Source organism: Pinus tabuliformis, chromosome X (genome assembly GCF_031772625.1).
Source record: "Pinus tabuliformis cultivar Carrire ecotype Pingquan chromosome X, CPIR1, whole genome shotgun sequence".
Lineage (NCBI taxonomy): Eukaryota > Viridiplantae > Streptophyta > Pinopsida > Pinales > Pinaceae > Pinus > Pinus tabuliformis.
Window position 1 is genome coordinate 438,557,548 of NC_142308.1, and position 22,384 is coordinate 438,579,931.

At 43.8% G+C, this 22,384-nt stretch overlaps 1 protein-coding gene across 1 annotated transcript in view; it reads right to left on the reverse strand.

The window, feature by feature from the left end:
- The window catches only part of LOC149140453 (alpha/beta-Hydrolases superfamily protein), a 316,859-nt gene that overhangs the window by 203,451 nt on the left and 91,024 nt on the right, over positions 1 to 22,384 (reverse strand). Inside the window, exon 5 of the mRNA XM_089446544.1 lies at positions 2,751 to 2,846. Coding sequence (XP_089302670.1) covers positions 2,751 to 2,846 — 96 coding nt within the window. The remainder of the gene's footprint in view (positions 1 to 2,750; positions 2,847 to 22,384) is intronic.

Genomic DNA, 22,384 nt, shown 5'->3' on the forward strand with positions numbered 1-22,384 from the left:
GAAGAAACTAGTGAGATTACCTCACTCTACACTACAAGTCCCCGCTAATCCGACCGCTGAACCAATGAGTTCCCCAGCTACTTCTGCGCTGCCCCTGCGTGGGCCCTGCGTCATCCTCTAAAGCCCTGCGTTAGCTCAACTGGGAATCGATTTGCCCTCAGAAGTCTTTTCCAGCCCTCCCCGCTGAGAAACGTGAGCCTCCTCAGCAAATTCGGACTTCTGCGTGGAAAGCTTCTGCACTGCTCTGCATGGGCCTTGCGTAAGCCCTTCCTGGCTCTGCTTCACCCTCTCTGCCCTCTGCATTGCCTCCTCTATGTGTCTCTCTGCCTCTCTGTTAAGTATTCTTGTCTTCGGAGAAGATCCTCCAGCCAAAACTCCCTCTGCCCCTCTTTGAGTGATCACCACAAATCATTGTGTTGCCTTTAAGCTTCAGCAATTCGATCTGACTGATCAACTCTCTATGTATCTTCCAAATGACCCTCAAGCTTCCTTAAATAATCTCCTCGTTGACATTCAACGGCCCAGATTAGAAGCTAATCAATGGTTAAGATCATTTCTACTTGATCCTCATCTTCTTCTAGAAGTTACACCCACAATTAGATTAATACCCATTAATTATTTTATTTTCCTAAGTTTAGACTTAGAGTCCCATTAAAAATAATTAATTGTTTTTAATAAAATTGTTTCTGGGTGGAATTTCCCAAAACGCTTTTTGGGTTCTTTGGAATACATGTGCCTAAGCTTTCCTGGAAAATTTGAGACTTAGAGCACATCTGATGCTACCAGAAATCAACAAGAATATCACAAGTAATTAGCAACATAAGAAAATCTTTCTGCCTTTCTGATTTTCTAACATATTTTGGGGACCACTGAGATCCATTGATAGAAATTTGAGGGCTAACCCTCAAATGATGATTTTTAGATGCTACTACATCACACTTGGCACCTTGTGGCATCAACGCTTGGCATTTGGAGCTTCCTTCATGGATGACGTTAGCCCTAGAGGCCTCACGACTCACAAATGTGCACTTTTCTTAGCATTTCTGTTGAGAGCAATTGGGTTGGCTTGTAACCCAAGGGATTATAGTGATTTAACTTGTCATTAGGGGGCTTTTAGGCTAAATGAACTCATCCTCCTCATATAAATAGAGGAGAGGACTTTTCATTCTCATCATCATCTCTTGGACTATTTTTCGGTGAAGATGTGATCTATAGAGTATTCTTGTTCATTGGAGCTACTTTCTTGATTTTGGAGAAGTCTTAGATCAATAAAGGATTGTTTAAGCATATTGTCTTGTAAGTGAGCTTTATTTATTGAAAAATTCTGATTTTTTTGTCTAATGTATGGAATAAATTGATGATCTAGGGTTTTTCTATTGTGCTCTAAATTGTTGAAAATCAATTGCATAGAATCTAGGTCTCATTGTATGCATTACTCATGTAGAATATGTGAATGGCAATACCCTTGGTGACTCTTGATTATAGCTCTCCCAAGTCACCTTGATCCCTCACAAAGGCAATAGTTAGGGTTTGTGTTAGGGCATCAAACATCCTTACTCCTTTGCAAGTTATAGCTTATCTTAAGAATCCATAGACTCCATCCACCCAAGGACTAGGAACTAGCCTTGTCTAGTTGGTGATCAAGTCATCTTTTATCCACAAATCAAATTTCTTTCTCTTTTCTCTAATTCGGCCCTCTTAAGGCCAAGTGGCTCAATTAGGGCTTATTGCGAATTTGCTAAGAAGGGAAATTTTTGGTCTTGGAAAGTTTCAACATCAAGGGTTGTAGTGGTTGCCTCAAAATCATTCCTCTTGGTGGCCATTCTTTCCATTTCCATCCATAATTTCTCTCGCCTTGGTGTTTGCCCTAGGATAAAACCCTAGTGTGGTTAAGCTTCAACTTGAGGGCTTGTTGAAAGTTTTGAGTGTCTTTGTTGTGCTAATACTCATTGTTGGAGACCTTTTCTTTACACCTTGACCTCGAGACATTCCTTTTTCCAAGCTATTATTCATGCCCTAGGTCTAGCATGCCCTAAATTGGTTTATCTAAGGGAAGCGCATTACCTCTTCTTCGTCAATTGAGCCTTGCCCTTAAGATGACTCGTCCCTTAGAAGCCTTTTTGTCACCTTATACCTTTAAGCCTAGAACATCTCTCAGGTGACCTATATATTGGGACTCCTCCCATTGGTGAAAATCCATAAAGAGCAGGGGGTAGTAGCTGTGGTGACAGCGGGCTGCTACCTTATTGTTGTCACTTGGTCTAGTGACCGCCTTGTAGGGTGCTCCTCCACAAGGCCTACAAGATTTTTCAGCAACAGGGATCAAGCTAGCATGGAATGTTCTCTTTGCATGGAAGACCAATAATTAACAAAAATCTGTTTAATTACCACATGGAAAAAATCTCTATGAATATTAACTCTGAACTGAATAAAAGAGATATATCACAATTTTATATACTACAAACGATGTTGAGTAACTCAAAGGTAGTACTTAAGACCCTCTCTCGTGTTGATATCATAATGAGAAAGAATATGGTAAACAAAATAGTTCAGACAATGATGAATCTAGAGAGTTCATTTTTAACATTCATGTCTGAAACGGTAAAAAAGCAGAACCAGCGGCTCCATTATATCTCTAAATGTATTGTTCAAGTGTTAAATATTAGAATAAAACTATAAAACTTGTCTTAATAGTATTTGATGGAAATAGTAGAGCATTTTGTACTTAGTAGAACATAAATATCACTTACAGATTCAGGATATAAAACAGCAAAGTCTATCGCAGCAGCAGCACCAAGGCTTGCCCCAACCAAAACCATGGGCCTTTGAATGTATGTTCTCCAGAACTGTCAGAAGAAAATGAAATTACAACTCACTTGAGGCATGAAATAAACCGTGAAGTACTTGATTTAGACTTGCCAGTTCAAAAGACAAACATTATTTGATCAAAGACTTAAGCTAGAGATAAATTATATATCGAAGCAGACAGAATACACAGGTAAACTACATAGGTTCAGATATAATTGTGGTATTCTTACATTTTCACTATTCATAAGCATACGATCTTGAACTCTAGTTAATGTGGTTTTTGTATCCATGACAACCATGATTGAAAGCGTACAGTGGCAAATATGGTTAGTTGTTACATAAAGTGGAAATAAACACAGGATAACCAAAGGCAAGATGACAGCCTGTGATGTAGTACAGAATATTAGAAGAAAATTATAGTTATCTGTTGCTACTGGACCAGTAAGGTCAACAGTTATCTGAACCCATGGCCATTGTATGCACAAGATCTTGAAGTTAATATGGCTTTTGTATCAGTGACAACCATAGCACTGAAAGCATACAATGTCCAATGTGGTTACCTGTTAGATAAAGCAGAAATGAAAAACAAATAACCAAAGCCAAGAGGAGATCCTGTGATCTAGTGTCGATAGTTATCTGTTGCTACTGGAATCCAATAAGGTCGACAGTTATCTGAGCCCGTGGCCATTGTATGCACATAAGCCAAAGCCAATATAGCCCTTGTATGCATGCCAACCATAGTACTGAAAACATACAATGTCCAATATGGTTAGTTGTTAGATAAAGTGGAAACGAAATAAAATAAAATAACCACAGCCAACACAAGATCCTGTGATCTAGGATCAATTATTAGAATTTCAAGAATGACAGCAAATGAGAGTGGGTGCATGAATACCAACTCAAGATAGGGTTCAACAAGGCCAAAATACACGTGTGAGTGGATTTAAAAATACCCAACACAATATAAGGTTGATCATGGCCAGAAATGAAGATGGTACCCCTAGTGCTAACAGGACACCACAAAGAGAAGGCCTATGTAATGTCCCCTATCTCATGAGCTGGAGCCATGGTTTCCGCTTGCCTAGTTATCTCCTATAGTCTAGCAAGAAAGAAAAACTTATCTAGGAGATCCATGGAAAATTTACCCAGTTTTGATATTATTAAATAAAAAGGGTAAATTATAAATAATAATATAAAAGGGGCAAAGTATTTTTATTAAAAGAAGGGGCAAAAGTCAATTTGGCGGAAAAAGTGACTTCGTCAATAAAATAATATTAAAAGAAGATCTAGAAGCTTGGAGAAGGCTAAATGAAGATTATAAGGAGGATGGGGGTCAATGCTTGATCATTTTATTCCATCATATCTTTTGTCATTGATGATAAGCTCAAGTGAGTTTTGATCTTGAGGGTTTCAAGCGGAATGTTCACTCTAGTTTCGGTGGATCTCTTGCCACCCTAGCTAGTCTTCCTCCTCCTTCGGTGGACATTATTGCCACCCTAGTTAGATTGTTTTTCCCTTGTTTATTTCTGAACTTCTAACTGAGATTGCTGCAGAGAAGCTACAGCATTATAGATCAGTTTGCTTGCAGGGCCATACAATCTTCAAGACGCTGAGTTTATTCCCTTCAAGAGGGCCAAGTACCAAGGTTTTGAGGAACGAATTCCTGAAGCTTTCATCAAGGACGAGTGCATTCATCAAGGGAACAAATTCTTCCAGATCAAGAAAGAGGGCTGAGTAGATCTATTGAAGACCAAATTATTTTTCATACCCATCAAGGCCGAATTATCTCAAGCAAAGGAGGAGATCGTGTTTCCTTTCTAGTTTATTGGTACCAAAAGATTACAGTGCCAAGAAGGGTGTGACTATTGTGTCTAAAAGGCCGAGCTGATATATATATATTTGCATTCAGAAATTGGAGGCCGATTTGTAGGAGGGATTTTCAAAGGTTTGCCGTGTCAAGAATAAGACCGAGTTATTGATCAAAAGGGAGCCGAGTTGTTTCATCATTTTCTCCAAGGGACAAGCTGATTAATGAAGTCACCTTCAGAATTTCCAGCGCCAATCAATGAGGTCAATTTCTGTCATTGAGGAGGGTCGATTCATTCCAAAAAGGAGGTCAAATTTCATATGATACCAGCACTTAATTCCCAAAGGCTGACTGGTTTATGGGAGCAGTTTACATCAAGTTCATGGTAAAAATTTTAGATGGTTTGTGTCAAGAAGATGTTGATTTGGGGTAGCATCAGATGTGCTCTAGCCACGAAATTTGGTGGAGAGGTTGGGGCAAATGAGATCTCCAATACCCAAAAAGGGTTTGGGCAGATTCTAAACAGATAAGGAGATATTAAAATAATTAATATTTTTAAGGGAGTCCCTAAATCTAAACTTAGGGAAAATAAAATATTAATGTGTATTAATATGAATCTATGTTAGAATGGTCCAAAAGACATAGATCAAGCCAGATCTAATATTAGTCGTTGATTAGGGACTTATTCTCGGCCGTTGAGATGTCCACAGGAAAAGTATAAGAGGAGGCTTGAGGGTCACTTGGAGAACGCACTAGATGATCAGTCATTCTATTCTCTAGAGCGGGGTTTGCTAAGAGAGATAGAATCAGTGATCGGGAGAGCAGCTGAGGGGCATTGAGTACAAAGAAACAGAGAAGGTAGAGATTGTGCCGAGAGAGTAGCGAAGCAGCCAGGGAGGGTGACGCAGAGATAACAAGGGCTCACGCAGGGCCACGTAGAGGCAGCCAAGTGCTACGCAGAGCACCAGAGGAACCAGTGTGATTGACGCAAAGGCTCCCAGAGCTGACGCAGGCCAAGGAAGGTTGACGCAGGGCCAGCGCTGGGCTAGGAGTGGCTGACACAATCCAGATTGGGCAGATGTTGGAGTTGCAGAGCAGTTTTGTGCTAAGGAATTACCGGAAGGGTTTTCCGGGGTTTCAGGCAGGAGATTTCTCTCAAACTGAGGTATAGCTGCTAAGGAAATTCTCTGTTGGGTAGGCCAGTTTCGGCACCCAGATTGTACTCTGATATTGCTTAATAAGAAAACCCTCAAATAGCTGCACCGGTTTTCCTGCATTGGGTTTTTCCAGGAACATTGGTCCAAAAATAATGGTATTATGTGGTGTGTTTGTTGTCGCTGATCTGTAATATGCTCAGCATGCACTGGTTTTTATTTTCAGTATTTATTTTTTAAATAACTTGTTAAATAAAAATAACAAGTAGGTAGGAATAAATCAAAAAAAGTGCATGAAGGGTCTCTAAACTAAGTAAACTTAGAAACTTCAACATGGTATCAGAGCGTGATTGCAGATCACAGAAGGACTAAAAGACATCAGCCGAGCGGAGCAATAGCAGTAGAAAACAGTTGTCCCGAGGTGACAGAAGTTGTTTCTAGCAGTGCAGAAGCCAAGAAGTGTGACACAGAGCTAGCCACACAGAAGAAGTAGGGAGCTGCGCAAAGCCTCGAGAGGCTAGCGTTGCTGACGCAGAAGGCCAGAGGGCTGATGCAGACCCATCTGGGGTGACGCAGAGCCAGCGTGAGGCAGAAAGGGAATGACGCAATTCACAGAGAGGCAGTCACTGGAGTCTAGAAGGCTGTAAAAATATTGCAGAGTGGAGTTGGTGAGGTACTGTAGTCAAAACAATACCTGACAGAGCAGGGCCAGAGGAGTTGTTACCGAGGGTTTCTAGCCAAGGAACCTGGATCAACAATGTAGTTGCACAAGAAGATCAAAGTAGGGGACATCTCAACAAGCAGCAGAAGGATTTCCGGGAAGGAAATCAGGACTCAGAGTGAGTCCAGAAGAGAACTTTCAGATGGGAAGTAGAGACTCAGAGGAGTCGAACAGAGAACTTCGAGGAGGGAAGTAGAGGAGCGTCATGGCACTACACGGGGTAAGAGACCAGGATAGACTGGATGGAGCATCGAACTTCGCAGTCTGGAAGGCCAAAATCTTATTAATGCTTGATAGGATCATGTCAAGAACTTCGCCTTGAAGGTTATAGCTATCCCAGTCGACCCTAATGATAACGACAAGTACGAAGAGACGATGGCGAGGGCCAAGTGCATTATCCTTGACGGGGTCAAGGATCATGTGGTACCACATATAGCTGAGAAGGAAACAGTAGTTGATATGTGGGAGGCTCTCAAGAACCTGTAACAGCATACTTCTGTGCAAAGAAGAATGCTGCTTGAGAACCAAATGAGTTCGTATCAAATGAAGGAAGGTCAATCGATTGACACCTTCCTCGGAGGACTGAATGAGATCCGCGACCAATTGACTACTATAGGAGCGACACCGGATCAAGAGCTTATGGTGAGGACAACCCTGAATGTTGTCTCAGAAGATTGGGAAGTGTTTGTCCAGAGTATCCTGGGCAGAGGGACTCTCCCACCTTGGGACGAGATGTGGGCAACTCTTCACCGGGAAGAGATCAAAAGGCAATCGAAGACAGGTAGTAGCAGCAAAGGGATCAAAGTTCAACAGGAGGAGGAAGATGTGGCCCTAGCATCTGAGGGAAATCAGGAGAAGCGGAAGAAGAAATATCTCTCCAAGATCAAGTTCTTCCACTATGGGGGATCGGTGATTATGCAACCCAGTGCCCAAGGAAGAAGAGTAAGGGAGAGTCTTCTGAGACTAAGGCAGCGCCAGCACTGGCAGAGAAGGAAGTTTTGACAGACGATGACTGTGCCATGAGTGCACACGTGCCACTTGAGACATCGAGCTGTAGTCGTGTGGACTACAGGCGATGAGGGGCAGGATCTTTGAGGTACACAGCCTCTTAGATTAGACCTTGCTATGGGAGCCCCAACGAGGAGTAGCAGGACTGGTTGAGTGGGTAGAGACGGATGCGGATGGACCGGCAGAGAGAGCTACAGTGCAAGAGTCCCGAGACAGTGCAGAGCTAGCAAGCTGCAACAGTGCGAGAGGCATAGAAGTGTTGCACTAGTGCAAGAAGGCACAGAGAGGTGTGCAACGGTGTGAGATGCAGGGAGTTGTTGCAGCAGCGCAGAGGTCAGAGAGGGAGCACTTGTCAGCGGCAGAGGGAGCTTCAGCATCATAGGGTGTTTCTAGCCCAACAAGGAGGTCAGTTGAGGGATCAGTTACTTACTTCTTAGTAACTGAGTTGCAGTGCAGTACGATGCAGCATGATGAGAGGAGGTGCAGTGCGGATACAGCGCTGGGAGAAAGGACCAGCACCAACACGGATGCAGAGGGAGTTGTCGTACAAATGCAGCAGTGGCAGTGGCAGAACCATGGGCAGTAGTACAAGAGGCAGTAGTGCAGAGGATGTTCGGCAGGAAGGCCTAACATCAGCACAAGTACCGATGCCGAATGATCAGAGTAATACTCAGTGAGGAGTATTGCTAGAGCACAGTCATCGCTAAGAGGGAGTGTTGATTTGGGGTAGCATCGAATGTGCTCTAGCCACGAAATTTGGTGGAGAGGTTGGAGCACATGAGATCTCCAATACCCAGAAAGGGTTTGGGCAGATTCTAAACAGATCAGGAGATATTAAAATAATTAATATTTTTAATGGAGTCCCTAAGTCTAAACTTAGGGAAATTAAAACATTAATGTGTATTAATATGAATCTATGTCAGAATGGCCCAAAATACATGGATCAAGCAAGATCTAATCTTAGCTGTTGATTAGGGACTTAATCTCGGCCATTGAGATGTCAACAGGAAAAGTATAAGAGGATGTTTGAGGGTCACTTGGAGAACACACCAGATGATCAATCATTCTATTCTCTAGAGCGGGGTTTGCTAAGAGAGAGAATCAATGATCGGGAGAGCAGCTCAGCAGCCAAGGAGGGCGACGCAGAGCCAGCAAGGGCTCACGCAGGGCCACGTAGAGGCAGCCAAGTGTTGCGCAGAGCACCAGAGGGGCCAGCGTGGTCGACGCAGAGGCTCCCAGAGCTAACGCAGAGGCTCCCAGAGCTGACGCAGGGCCTCCTGGGGTTGACGCAGGGCCAGCAATGGTCTAGGAGTGGCTGACACAGTCCAGATTGGGCAGACGCTGGGGTTGCAAAGCAGTTTTGTGCTGAGGAACTGCTGGAAGGGCTTTTCGGGGTTTTAGCCAAGAGATTTCTCTCATACTGTGAGGTATAGCTGCTAAGGAAATTCTGTGTTGGGTAGGCCAGTTTCGGCACCCAGATTGTACTCTGATATTGCTTAATAAGAAAACTCTCAAATATTTGCATCAGTTTTCCCGCATTGAGATTTTCCAGGGACATTGGTCCAAAAATAATGGTGTCATGTGGTGTGTTTGTTCTTGTTTCTTTTAGTTGTTGATCTGTAATATGTTGAGCATGAACTGGTGTTTATTTTCAGTATTTACTTTGTAAATAACTTGTTAAAGAAAAATAACAAGTAGGTAGGAATAAATCAGAAAAAGTGCATGAAGGGTTTCTAAACTAAGTAAACTTAGAAATTTCAATAGAAGAGAGGGTCAAATTCTCTTCAAATTTCGATTGAGTTCTTGTGACCATAATTGAAGAAAAGAACCATATGTCAGTTCCAGATCTGAGATATATCCTTTGGGTTGAGTCCATTTCCATCATAGTTTAGACAAAGCATTAACAAGAGGAAGTGTTGTAGCAGCATGACAGTGAAGGAGGCCGAGCTGTTCCCTGTGCATCCAAGAGAATTTGCAAATTATCAAGTCTGTCATCTTATTAGTTTGGAGCACGTTCCAGGTGCTACACTCCAATGGCATTGCAAATCTTGAATTCTGGCTCTCAATAAAATATCAGACTTTGCCTCAAAAATGTATCGAAGTGTTCTTTCAAGTTTGCTCTCAAATTGTTTGACAAAAAGTTTTTTGTTATTTTGAAAGTGAAACTTTAGAGTTTGCACACTAACTGTTTGTAGAAAGGTGTCAGAGAAATTTTCAAATATTTTTGGAAACATTTGCTTGAAGTTGTCTAAATAATTCTAACAATCGCTTGAAGATTCCCTGGTATATTACAGTGGTATCAAAGTATGGTCTTGACCAGCTGTGGTGTCAAGACACATAACCTCAGAGATTTTCCAGAACATGACATATAGAAGGCACAGATACAGAAGCAAGACAGCTGCCAATAGATTTAGAGATAAATTCACCTTTGCAGAAAGAAGTTCTCACTGTGTCAAGGGAGGTTCAAACGGGAGATTCAAGAACCACATTAAGCAGGGAAGAAGCAGCATTCCAGAGTCTTTTAAAGGCTTTAAATGACTTGGCAAAGGGGTAGAAAGAAATGGTTGATGAGATGAGGCAACAGAATCAGAATAAAGGCAGTAATGGGGATTCTTATGCAGAAGAAGGAATAGGGACATCTTATAATATTGCAGCTACCAATCCCCAAAACCGCCTTCAAAATTATAGTGGATCATCTCGACCCACCAAGCCCAAATTCCTGCCTGTCAATCCATCAGAACCTGCAGATAAAGAAGACGTCGTTGCCTGATTATTTTCAGGAATACCAGTCCATGGGAGATGCCTTCCAAGATGCAATTACTTTCAAAGACTTTTGTCTCCTGAAAAGTGGTAATAAAGGCAAAGGAGGTGGATGAGCAGCTATACAGAACACAGAATTGCAACAAACTGTTGGGAAGCTGACCCTTCCAAACTTTGATGGTTCTACCAAATGTACAACAAGGGCGTGGATTCAAAAACTTGACACTTATTTTCAGCTGAACCAAGTGACAGAGGCAGATGCCATCAAGTTGGCCACCTTGCATTTGGAAGGAGAGGCGCATGATTGGTGGTACCATGATTTAACCACTTTGGGTCAAGCCAACATAACGACCTATGAGGATTTTGCTCAAAGAGTAATAGAGAAATTTGACCGTAAAGATCCAGAGTTGTATTTCAGGGAGCTCACACAACTCAAGCAAACAGGTAGTGTGGAACATTACATATCAGAATTCTTGAGGATGTCAGTCATGGTGCCAGATCTGTCTGAGGCTAGGAGGATTACACTATTTGTTGAGGGATAGGCCGAACCTCGACGAGGGCTAGTAAGGTCTTACAGGCCAACTACTTTACAAGACACAGTCAGCAAGACAAGGGATTTACAGGATACAATTCCTATGTCCAAGGCACCCATCAAATCTACCTTCCCACCCAAGGGAAAGGATACTAGACCTCCTCAAAGGGAGTGGACAAGGAGAAAACAATTGGATGAGAAGATTAGAAGAGATTTTAGGAGAAGGAAATTGTGTTTCACATGCCAAGAACCTTGGGCACCAGGGCATCGACGCACTGCACAAAGGAAGGCTCATTACATTGAAGTGTTCTCCGACAATGAGCACGAGGAGGATGAGCAGGAGTAGCCACATGAGGAGTTTAGAGAGATGGAGGGTGAGCAACTCCCAAAGGAAGAAAAAGGTGGTGCCATTGCTACACTCACAGGCATTCCTCGATATCTTACTCTAAAGATTTGGGGAACTATATAGGGGCACAAGGCGACAGTTTTTGTCGATAGTGGGGCTTCCCACAATTTCATTGATGCTGACTATTTAGCTAGGAGAGAACTAGCCACCATGGAGTTTTGTGAAAATTCCTTGAAATGCAGCAACTGGAAATATTTCTCCCTACAGATAAATTAATTATGCATTTTATTTTGTTTACAGCAAAATAAAAAAATATTCACATTGCAATTTCTTCACCAAATAAAATACTATGGAAGCAAAAATAGGAAATGAGAAACGCTAGCGCACATAAAAATGACAATTATTTTTGGACAAATGTCCCCGGAGAAACTTAATGTGGGAAAACTGGTGCAGTAGAGAAGGGTTTTTATTATTATGCAGCAACAGAGTTTCTTAGTACAATAAAATGACGCCAAACTAGCACTTCTATCTAAGAGAAATACTAGCAAAAATATTTGAGGATATTTAGCCTCCTCCTCAAGCAAATCCCACAACAATTTGAACTTCAGAACTAGCTTTGGAACACTTCTGCGTCAACCTTATGCGCAGCCTCTGCGCAGGACCCACTCGTGCTACCCAAAAACTGCCTCTGATGTGATGTCTAGCATGTTGCTGCCTCTGGAAGTGATTCTTCTAGCCTCCTGGAAATTCCCCCGCCACTGAAAGCTGAATCCACCCCTTCTTTGGTTGAATAGAACTGCTTAATTGAGGCTCTGCCCAGCCTCCTGGAGAAATAATATAGACTCCTCTCACTGCTTCTCCGAAACTGGAGACTCCTCCGTAGAACCTCTGTGTTGCACCTCTATCACCCACTACTCAATCTACTAGCTCGATTTCTCCTGTTGTATTACCTACACTGTGTTAGTTTTTATAGCAACGAAAGTGTTCTAGTCTCGAAACTTTGTGGGGAGGCTGAAACACAGGAGTTCCCCATAACCCAGAAATTGTTTCTGGAAATTCCACCAAGAAGTGTCTCAATTAGATTATTAGCCTATTTTTAAATATTTCCTGAGTCTAAACTTAGGAAAATTGGTTAATTAATCAATCTTAATTGAGAAAGGTGTGAATCATCTAGAAACTCACACAGATTAGTCTGAATATGATCTCATCCATCGATTATGTTTTAATCTTGGTCGTTGGAGTCCCAACTGGAGATTATCAGAGAAGGTTGATGGGTAGATGGAGAACATACACTTGAGATCGATTTCCTTGGGCAGTTATATTCTTCTAGAGAGTAGCAATAGTTGTCGGAAAGTTCGAGCAAGAGAAGGGAAGCAGAGACAGAGAGGGGTAGGGACAGTGATCCGAGGGAAGCTTTCCAGATTTGAAGAGGCAACACCAAGTGGCAGAAGTATTCCACGCAATGGTTGCATAGAAGCTTCAGCAAAGTAGTTCGATTTGCTAAGAGGAAGTCGATTCAGCATCCAGAGGCCGAGAAAGTCTTCGAAAGGCCCAGAGAGTCACTTCTAGCAGCAGAGATAGGTAGGATGACTTGATTAGAGGCTAAACAGAGCCAAGCATGCAAGAGGCAACGCAAAGATTGCGCAAAGGGTCTGCGCAATGGTTTGGACGACCAGATTTTCTTGAGGAGCCAATGTCGGCGTTTCTGGTGGACTGAGAGAATATTTTTCTCTAATTACTTTTACCAAATACTTTTTTATTGGATAACCAATTGGGCATGCATAGATTGTACTCCGATAATTTCACTGTTGCTTAATAATTAAAACCCTCAACTTTTGTACCGGTTTTCCCAAGTTGGGTTTTTCCGGGGACATTTGTCCAAAAATAAGTGTCATATTTTATGTGTGTGTGCATATTTCTCAGTTTCCAACACTATTATTTTCCGCAATATTTTTGTGAAGATTGCAATCGTTTATTTTGTTGTTGTCGTAGCAATAAACTATTAAATTAATTTACAATTAGAAGACACAATTCCAGTTGTTGCAATAGGATTTTTGTAGTGAAATTCTCACATGGTATCAAAGCAAGATTGAACAAACAAGGAAGCTCAGAAGTGGAGGAAGAAATTCATTCTTCAGAGGGAGCAGCAAGAGAAATTTCTGGAGGCTACGCAAAGCCTAAGCCAAGCAGTGCGAGTTGCTTGAACAAGTTTGATTTTCAGTGCAGGTCAGTAGAAAAAATCGACTTGCCAGAAAAGGTAATTCCAACAAGCAGAGGAGGCAGCAGTAGCTCAGATTTTCGCTAACCAAATTCCTTGTTTGGGCGCAAGAGGGTTTTGCAGTAGTTTGCAGCAGCAAAATCAACGTTGAGTGGAAGAGGAAGAGCACAAAGACAGATGGATGAAGGACCACATGGTTAGCTCAGGTGGTGGAGAAGCCGCACAACGAGCTAGTTGGTGGAGAAGCGGCACAACGAGTGATCCGGATTTAGACAGGAACGCAATAAATTACAGAGATAACCATAAATACAGAGATGAGATAACCATGAATACTGAGTTGCAGCGGAAATAATACTTCATTTCATTACTGTAAAATACTGAAATATGCTTACAAACAGAAATGGAAAGAAACCAGCTAGGGCGATGGTAGCTTATCTCTGAGAAGAGATGTGGCGACTACATGCCTCTGAACTGTTCCGAACTGTGTTACAATGAGGCTCGAAGGCCTATTTATTGTTGAGAAACAATGGAAAACCCTTCACATCCTGAAACCTAACCCTAGAAGATGAAACGCCAAATTGTGGGCCCCGTTTGGGTAAATTGGTACATCAATTTCCCGGGGTCGTAACTTTGGCATACAATCTCTGTTTGACGCGTACGATAGCTCGTTAGAAAGATCTATCCGAGTACTACCACTTTGGGAGGCAACATGGGTCCATGGACCCATGTTGCCCCAGATTCCCAAAAAAACGTCGTTTAGGGCCTCAAAACGGCTCCGGAAGTTCAGGACCCGAAAAACTGCTAAAAATAGTAAATTGTGCTGCAATTTAGGAAACTGAAAAGACTGAAAGAGACAGTTGTGGGGGTCCAAATGGGATAGGTGGGTGGCCACCAACATCCACCTGGATCATTCCTCCCCCCTTAGGAAGCAATGGTCCCCATTGCGTTGAGTTCCTCCATCTGCTGAACTTGTCCTGCAATCTCTGATGTGTCCAGTGATGGCGGGAAGCATGGTCGACAATGGTCCACATTGAACATTTGGTGCAGGTGAAGGAATGGAGGAATGTTGTGCTCCAAAGCATTGTTCCCCATAGCCTTGGTACTGCTGTAAGGACCATGTCGGTGTGGTCTGAGCTTCTGATGGGTTCTGGTAAGGCGTTCTTTCTGTCGATGCAACCAGACTTTGTTGCCCACCTGAAACTTGTGTGGTACCCATGTGGGTGAGGAGAAGTTGTTCCTGTGTTTTGTCATGACCGTATCCCTTTGCTGCTGCTGCTGCGTGGAGGAACCCTTTGCAGGGGTCATGGATGTAGCAACGATCTTCCCCTTACTTTGGGAGTGAACTAGGCAGATGAATTTCCTGGCCAGTGATATGAGCTTGCTGCCTTTCTTGGTAGTGATCAAAGATGTGGCGGTAGGTGGGGCTACCTCCGGTATCCTGTATAATGAATTATTCAAAGAAATAATGACAGCACGAGGCCTTGACTCATACACAGCATGTCGCCTCCACAAGTATGGTTGGCCTAATAATACATCACAAACATCCAGAGGTGTAACATCACACAATACCTCGTCTGTGAAGGGCTTGATGCTGTAGGGAAGGCGGCACTGCTGGCGAACTTTCAGATCTCGTCCTTCGTGAAGCCACCCGATACTGTATGGCTGCGGGTGCGGTGTAGTCGGTAGGCCCAACCGCTTCACGACCTCTGCTGAAACCAGGTTCTTTTGGCTACCACTGTCGACAATGAATCGCAGCGGTGAACCCTTCACCCACATCTGTGAGTGGAAAAGACGCTCCCCCTCCTCTGGATCTTCGGGCTCATTTTTCTTGATCTTGGCGGTGGCAACAGTGGCACTAGGATCCGCATCAATGATCTGCTTCCCTTTGCCATTCCCCTTGTCGGGTTCTGGCTCAGGATCGGAACATGCATCTGATTCGGAAGCCTTCAACTCAGCCACCAGCGACTGCTTGGTCCGACACTCACTTGTGTTATGAGTGGGACTCTTGTGGAACTCACACCACTTCCCTGTGTCCTTCTTCGGCTTCATGGTGTTGTTCTTTTCTTGTGGCTTCGACGGGTTGTCTTGGGTCATCCCGCCTTGGCTTTGTCCTTTGGGCTTCGGATTTGCAGATCCAAAGTCTCGCTTCTTCTGTTTGAACTTTTGCTCGATTTTGATAGCGTATCGGTATGCTATGCCGAGTGAGGAGATGTTCAAGAACCCCATCTCTTCCTGGATGTATCTGTGCAGGCAACCACGGTATTTGAGTACCAGATGCAGCTCAGTATCTTTGATACCCAACTGTGTGCGAAGGGTATGAAAAATGTTTGTGAACTCCGGCACATCTTGGTCTCGTCCCTGCCGCAGTGTGGTCCATTTGATGTATTTGTCCTCATAGCTTCCGACAGGGTAGTACTGCTCCTTGATGGCATCCCGGAAGTCATTCCAAGTGGGTGCGGCTGAAAATAGTGAGCCTGTACTTTCATCCTTCTGCTCGCAGTAGGTCTCCCACCAATCCTTGACGTGGGGGGCTGCTTTGAGAAGAGCGAAAATAATCTTTTCCCGACTTGAAAATTCGTGAACAGAAAAATACCCATCTAGCAGATTTAACCATTTATCTACGGCATCTGCGTCTATTTTACCTTCAAAGATGGGGATTTCAAAATTAACTTGTACCTTGAAGGGTGTGGCATTTCCAGAGTCGCTGTTGGAAGCCGATGCGTCGCCTCTAGGTAGCCGCTGAAGGATCTGCGCAAAGCTATCCATCATCGCGTTCCTTTGCCGCTCGAGCGCTTCTTCGAGCAAGATTTTGATGGGATCTCCTGCCCCCTCGTCTTTCTTCTCATCCGCCATGGGAGGCCGTCGGGATTTTCGAGGCTGGTCTTGTAAAGGTTCGACCAGTTCAAGCCCTAACTCCTTATATCCTGACCTCGTTGGGGACATGCAAAGAAAAACAGAGAAAAAGCAGACCGCTCTGATACCACTGATCCGGATTTAGACAGGAACGCAATAAATTACAGAGATAACCATAAATACAGAGATGAGATAACCATGAATACTGAGTTGCAGCGGAAATAATACTTCATTTCATTACTGTAAAATACTGAAATATGCTTACAAACAGAAATGGAAAGAAACCAGCTAGGGCGATGGTAGCTTATCTCTGAGAAGAGATGTGGCGACTACATGCCTCTGAACTGTTCCGAACTGTGTTACAATGAGGCTCAAAGGCCTATTTATTGTTGAGAAACAATGGAAAACCCTTCACATCCCGAAACCTAACCCTAGAAGATGAAACGCCAAATTGTGGGCCCCGTTTGGGTAAATTGGTACATCAATTTCCCGGGGTCGTAACTTTGGCATACAATCTCCGTTTGATGCGTACGATAGCTCGTTAGAAAGATCTATCCGAGTACTACCACTTTGGGAGGCAACATGGGTCCATGGACCCATGTTGCCCCAGATTCCCAAAAAAACGTCGTTTAGGGCCTCAAAACGGCTCCGGAAGTTCAGGACCCGAAAAACTGCTAAAAATAGTAAATTGTGCTGCAATTTAGGAAACTGAAAAGACTGAAAGAGACAGTTGTGGGGGTCCAAATGGGATAGGTGGGTGGCCACCAACATCCACCTGGATCAACGAGCTAGTTGGTGGTTGCAAGGGGTTGTTAGCTGTCGGCTGAGGACCATCTTGGTAAAAAAAATCTCCTAGGGATATCACCCACAAAATGGTGATATCTTTTTCTTACCTCCTCATGGATCTCATGGACTAGATTACATCATTTTCTTACTTACTCTCACAAGATCATCCAGGTGTGGGCGTTCTATTTTCATACCTCCCACCGGCCTTATCATCCAAATGAATGTGTCCACATTCGGTGTGGAATTTACTACATGAGTAGGCCGGCACATTTATATTGATTTGATGATATGTTGGTGGCATTGGCTTTATGATTACACTCAGTATTAATTATGTACCATATGCATGCTAGGGTAGGATGCATTGCATATTGATTTTTGCATTAGAGCTAACATTATATGATATTTCTCATAATAGATTAGTTGCATTTACATTAAAGTTTTGCATATTTTATTTTTTTGTTGATTTTATGGCCTAACATTAAGCATGTGCGATCATGAGATGCCGCAAAAGCATGTTGCTACGTGTTTTTTGTTGGAATTTCTAAGTCTAACTATTAGAAATCCTTCATGTAATTTTGATTTATTTCTGCCTACTTGTTCTGTTTAATTAACAAGTTATTTACCATGTAAATACTGAAAATAAATACAAGTACATGCTCAACACATTATAGATCATCAACTGAAGGAAAAACAAGAACACAAGTGACACCATTGTTTTTGGACCAATGTCCCCGGAAAAACCCAATGCGGGAAAACCAGCGCAACTATCTGAGGATTTTATTATTAAGCAGTTTCATAATACAATCTGGGTGCCAAACCAGCTCACCCAACAAAGAATGATCTCGGCAGTAGTACCTCTCAGTCGAAGACAGATATTCCGGCTAAAACCCCGGATGAACAATCCCACAACTCTCAACTCCAATCTGCCCCACGAAATCCCCAGTGTCTGCCTCTAGGGACTGCGTCAGCCTCTCTGGCCCAGCGTCACCCCAACTCGCCCTGCGTCAGCCTTTAGAGCCTCTGTGTCACCCATGCTGGCTCTCTCTGGCACTGCGCAGCTCCTGGCTACCTCTGTGTGGGCCCTGACTGGCTCTACATGGCCTCTAGCTGGCTCTACGTCCCTCTCTCCCGGCTTCTACGTTGATGCTCCCGGTACCCTCTCTGCCTCTCTGCTTCTGTATTCACTGCCCCTCAGTTGCAACTCTGATCACTCCTTCGATTTCCTCAGCAAGCCCTGCCCCAAAAAATCGAATTCTTGATCAACTCGGTGTGTTCTCCAAGTGACCCTCAAGCCTCCTCTTATACTTTTCTCGTTGACAATTCAACAGTCGAGATTAAGTCCCTAATCAACGGCTAAGATTAACTCTGGCTTGATCCATGACTTTTGGACCCTTCTAACACAGTTTTATATTAATTCACATTAATATTTTATTTTCCCTAAGTTTAGACTTAGGGACTCCATTAAAAATATTAATTATTTTAATATCTCTCAAACTATTTAGAATCTTCCCAAACCATTTCTAGGTATTGGAGATCTCATGTGCTTTAGCCTCTCCACCAATTTTCGTGGCTAGAGCACATCCGATGCTACCCCAAATCAACACTCCCTCTTAGCGAGGACTGTGCTCTAGTAATACTCTTGACTAAGCATCACCCTAATCATCCGGCATCGGTCCTAGTGCTGATGCTAGGCCTACTGCCCAACATCACTGCTACATCTGTACGGCAGCCCCTCTCATCATATTGCATCGTGCTACCCATGGCACTACCACTGCTAACTGTGGCACTGCAACTCAGTTACTGAGAAGTAAGTAACTGATCTCCCAACTCTAACATCTCTGTCAAGATAGAGACACCCTCGATATTGAAACTCCCTCTGTCGCTGAAAAGTGCCCCTTCTCTGATCTCTGCGCTGCTTGAACAACTCCATGCATCTCGCACTGTTGCCTCACACTGTCCTGGGAATCCTACACTGTATCTCCCTCTGTCGCTTCATCCGCATCTGTCTCTACTGACATCCGCCAGTATTGCTACTCCTCTTCAGGGCTCCCGTAGTAAGGTATAATCCAAGAGGTTGGGTACCTCGAGGATCCTGCCCCTCATCACCTGTACTCCGTCTGACTACAGCTCGATGTCTCCCCACTTCCTCTCAAGTGGCGTGTGAGCACTCATGGTATAGTCATCATCTGTCTCCGCTTCCTTCTCCGCCTTTGCTGGCACAGCCTTGGTCTCAAAAGCCTCTCCCTTGCTCTTCTTCCTCCGACACTGGCTCGCATAGTGACCCAGTTCCCCGAAGCATTTGACCTTGGAGAGGTCCTTCTTCTGTTTCTCCTACTTTCCCTCAGATGCTAGGGCAGCATCCTCCTCTTCCTCCTTCTTGATTCTGACCCCCTTGTCGCTGCTTCCCGCCTTGGTCAGCCTTTTGATATCTTCTCAGCAAAGAGCCACCCACAATTCCTCCCAATCTGGAAGGGTCGACCTCCCCGTATACTCTGGACAAACACCTCCCACTCTTTTGAGACTGCATTCAGGGCTGTCCTCACCATCAATTTTTGATCCGGCATGGCCCCTATGGAAGTCAATTGATCCTGGATCTCCTTCAATCGACCGAGGAAGGTGTCAATATGTTCTCCCTTCTGCATCTGGTATGACCGCCGCTGATTTTCTAGTAGCATCTTCCTCTGCACGGAAGTATGTTGATACAATTTCGTCAAGGCCTCCCACATCGCATTTGTCGTTTCCTTTTCGGCAATATGTGGTACTACATGGTCCTTGGCCCCATCAAGGATGATGCTCTTTGCCCTCGCCATTGCCTCCTCGTACTTGTCGTTCTCAACTGGGTCAACTTGGATCGCTATCGTCTTCAAGGCGAAGTGCTTGAGACGATTCCTGTCTAGAACGGACAAGATTATGGCCTTCCAGGCTACTAAGTTTGAGGCTCCGTCCAGTCTATCCTAATCTCTTACCTCGTTCATTGCCATTTCGCTGCTCCTCTACTTCCTTTCTGGAAGTTCTCGGTGTGACTCCCTCTGAGCCTCAATTTCCCTCCTGGAAACCCTCTTCCAATGTCGAGATGCCCCACTCCGATCATTAGTGCAGCTACACCATTGATCCGGATTTCTTGGCTAGAAATCCTAGGCAGCGACTCCCTCTTCCTTGGTCTTGCCCTGTTAGGTACTTTCTGACCATAGTACCCCACCAGCTTCACTTCGCACCTTACCCACAGCCTCCTATGCCTCAACAAACTAAAGGTTAGAGCTTTTACGCTCTGCGCAATCCCGGCACCAACAAAATTCGCACCTCCTGGCCACGGGCGTCAATCCTTCTTGATTGAGAAAGATGATTGATCACTGCGTAGGTCAGGTCTACTCCCTTCTGCTACTGGGTTGATCCTCCTCCAGGCTCAAACTTGATGACACAAGCACTACGTCACCCCTCCCTTGCTGCTTCTCCACTAGGAACAGCTTCTGTCACTCAGGACAGTTGTTTCTATTGTTGTTGATCTGCTTGATGCCCTCAGTTCTCCCATGATCTACAACCACCCTCTAATACCATGTTGGAATTTCTAAGTCTAACTATTAGAAATCCTTCATGTACTTTCTGATTTATTTATGCCTACTTATTCTATTTAATTAACAAGTTATTTACCATGTAAGTTCTAAAAATAAATACAAGTACATGCTCAACAGATTAAAGATCATCAACTGAAGGAAAAACAAGCACACAAGTGGCACCGTCGTTTTTGAACCAATGTCTCCGGAAAAACCCAATGCGAGAAAATCGGTGCAGCTATCTGAGGGTTTTATTATTAAGCAGTTTCAGAATACAATCTGGGTACTAAACCGGCTCACCCAACAGAGAATGATCTCGGCAGTAGCACCTCTCAGCCGGAGACAGATATTCCGGCTAAAACTCCAGATGAATAATCCCACAGCTCTCAGCTCCAATTTGCCCCACGAAATCCCCAGCGTCTGCCTCTAGGGACTGCGTCAGCCTCTCTGTCCCAGCATCACCCCAGCATCACCCCAACTCGCCCTGCGTAAGCCTCTGGAGGCATTGCATCAGCCTTTAGAGCCTCTGCGTCACCCACGTTGGCTCTCTCTGGCACTACGCAGCTCCTGGCTGCCTCTGTGTGGGCCCTGACTGGCTCTACGTGGCCTCTAGCTGGCTTTGCGTCCCTCTCTCTCGCCTTCTGCGCTGATGCTCCCAGTACTCTCTCTGCCTCTCTGCTTCTGTATTCACAGCCCCTCAGCTGCAACTCTGATCACTCCTTCGATTTCCTTAGCAAACCCTGCCCCAGAAAATCGAATTCTTGATCAACTCGGTGTGTTATCCAAGTGACCCTCAAACCTCCTCTTATACTTTTCTCGTTGACAATTCAACGGCCGAGATTAAGTCCCTAATCAACGGCTAAGATTAAATCTGGCTTGATCCATGACTTTTGGACCCTTCTAACACAGTTTTATATTAATTCACATTAATATTTTATTTTCCCTAAGTTTAGACTTAGGGACTCCATTAAAAATATTAATTATTTTAATATCTCTCAAACTGTTTAGAATCTGCCCAAACCATCTTTGGGTATTGGAGATCTCATGTGCTTTAGCCTCTCCACCAATTTATGTGGCTAGAGCACATTTGGTGCTACACCAAATCAACAGTGGCAATGGCAAAGGAGGCAGCAGTAGCTCAGATTTTCACAAAGCAAATTCCTTGTTTGGGCGCAAGAGGGTTTTGCAGTAGTTTGCAGCAGCAAAATCAACATTGAGTGGAAGAGGAAGAGCACAAAGACAGATGGGTGAGGGACCATATGGTTGGCTCAGGTGGTGGAGAAGAAGCACAACGAGCTAGTTGGTGGAGAAACAGCACAACGAGCTAGTTGGTGGTTGCAAAGGGTTGTTGGCTGTCAGCTGAGGACCATCTTGGAAAAAATTCTCCTAGGGATATCACCCACAAAATGGTGATATCTTTTTCTTACCTCCTCATGGATCTCATGGACTAGATTACATCATTTTCTTACTTCCTCTCACAAGATCATCCAGTTGTAGGCATTCTATTTCCATACCTCCCACCGGCCTTATCATCCATATGAATGTGTCCACATTCGGTGTGGAATTTACTACATGAGTAGGCCGGCATATTTATATTGATTTGATGATATGTTGGTGGCATTGGCTTTATAATTACACTTAGTATTGGTTATGTACCATATGCATGCTAGGGTAGGATGCATTGCATATTGATTTTTGCATTATAGCTAGCATCATATGATATTTCTCATAATAGATTAGCTGCATTTACATTAAAATTTTGCATATTTTATTTTTCTGTTGATTTTACGGCCTAACATTAAGCATGTGCGATCATGAGACGTTGCGAAAGCATGTTGCT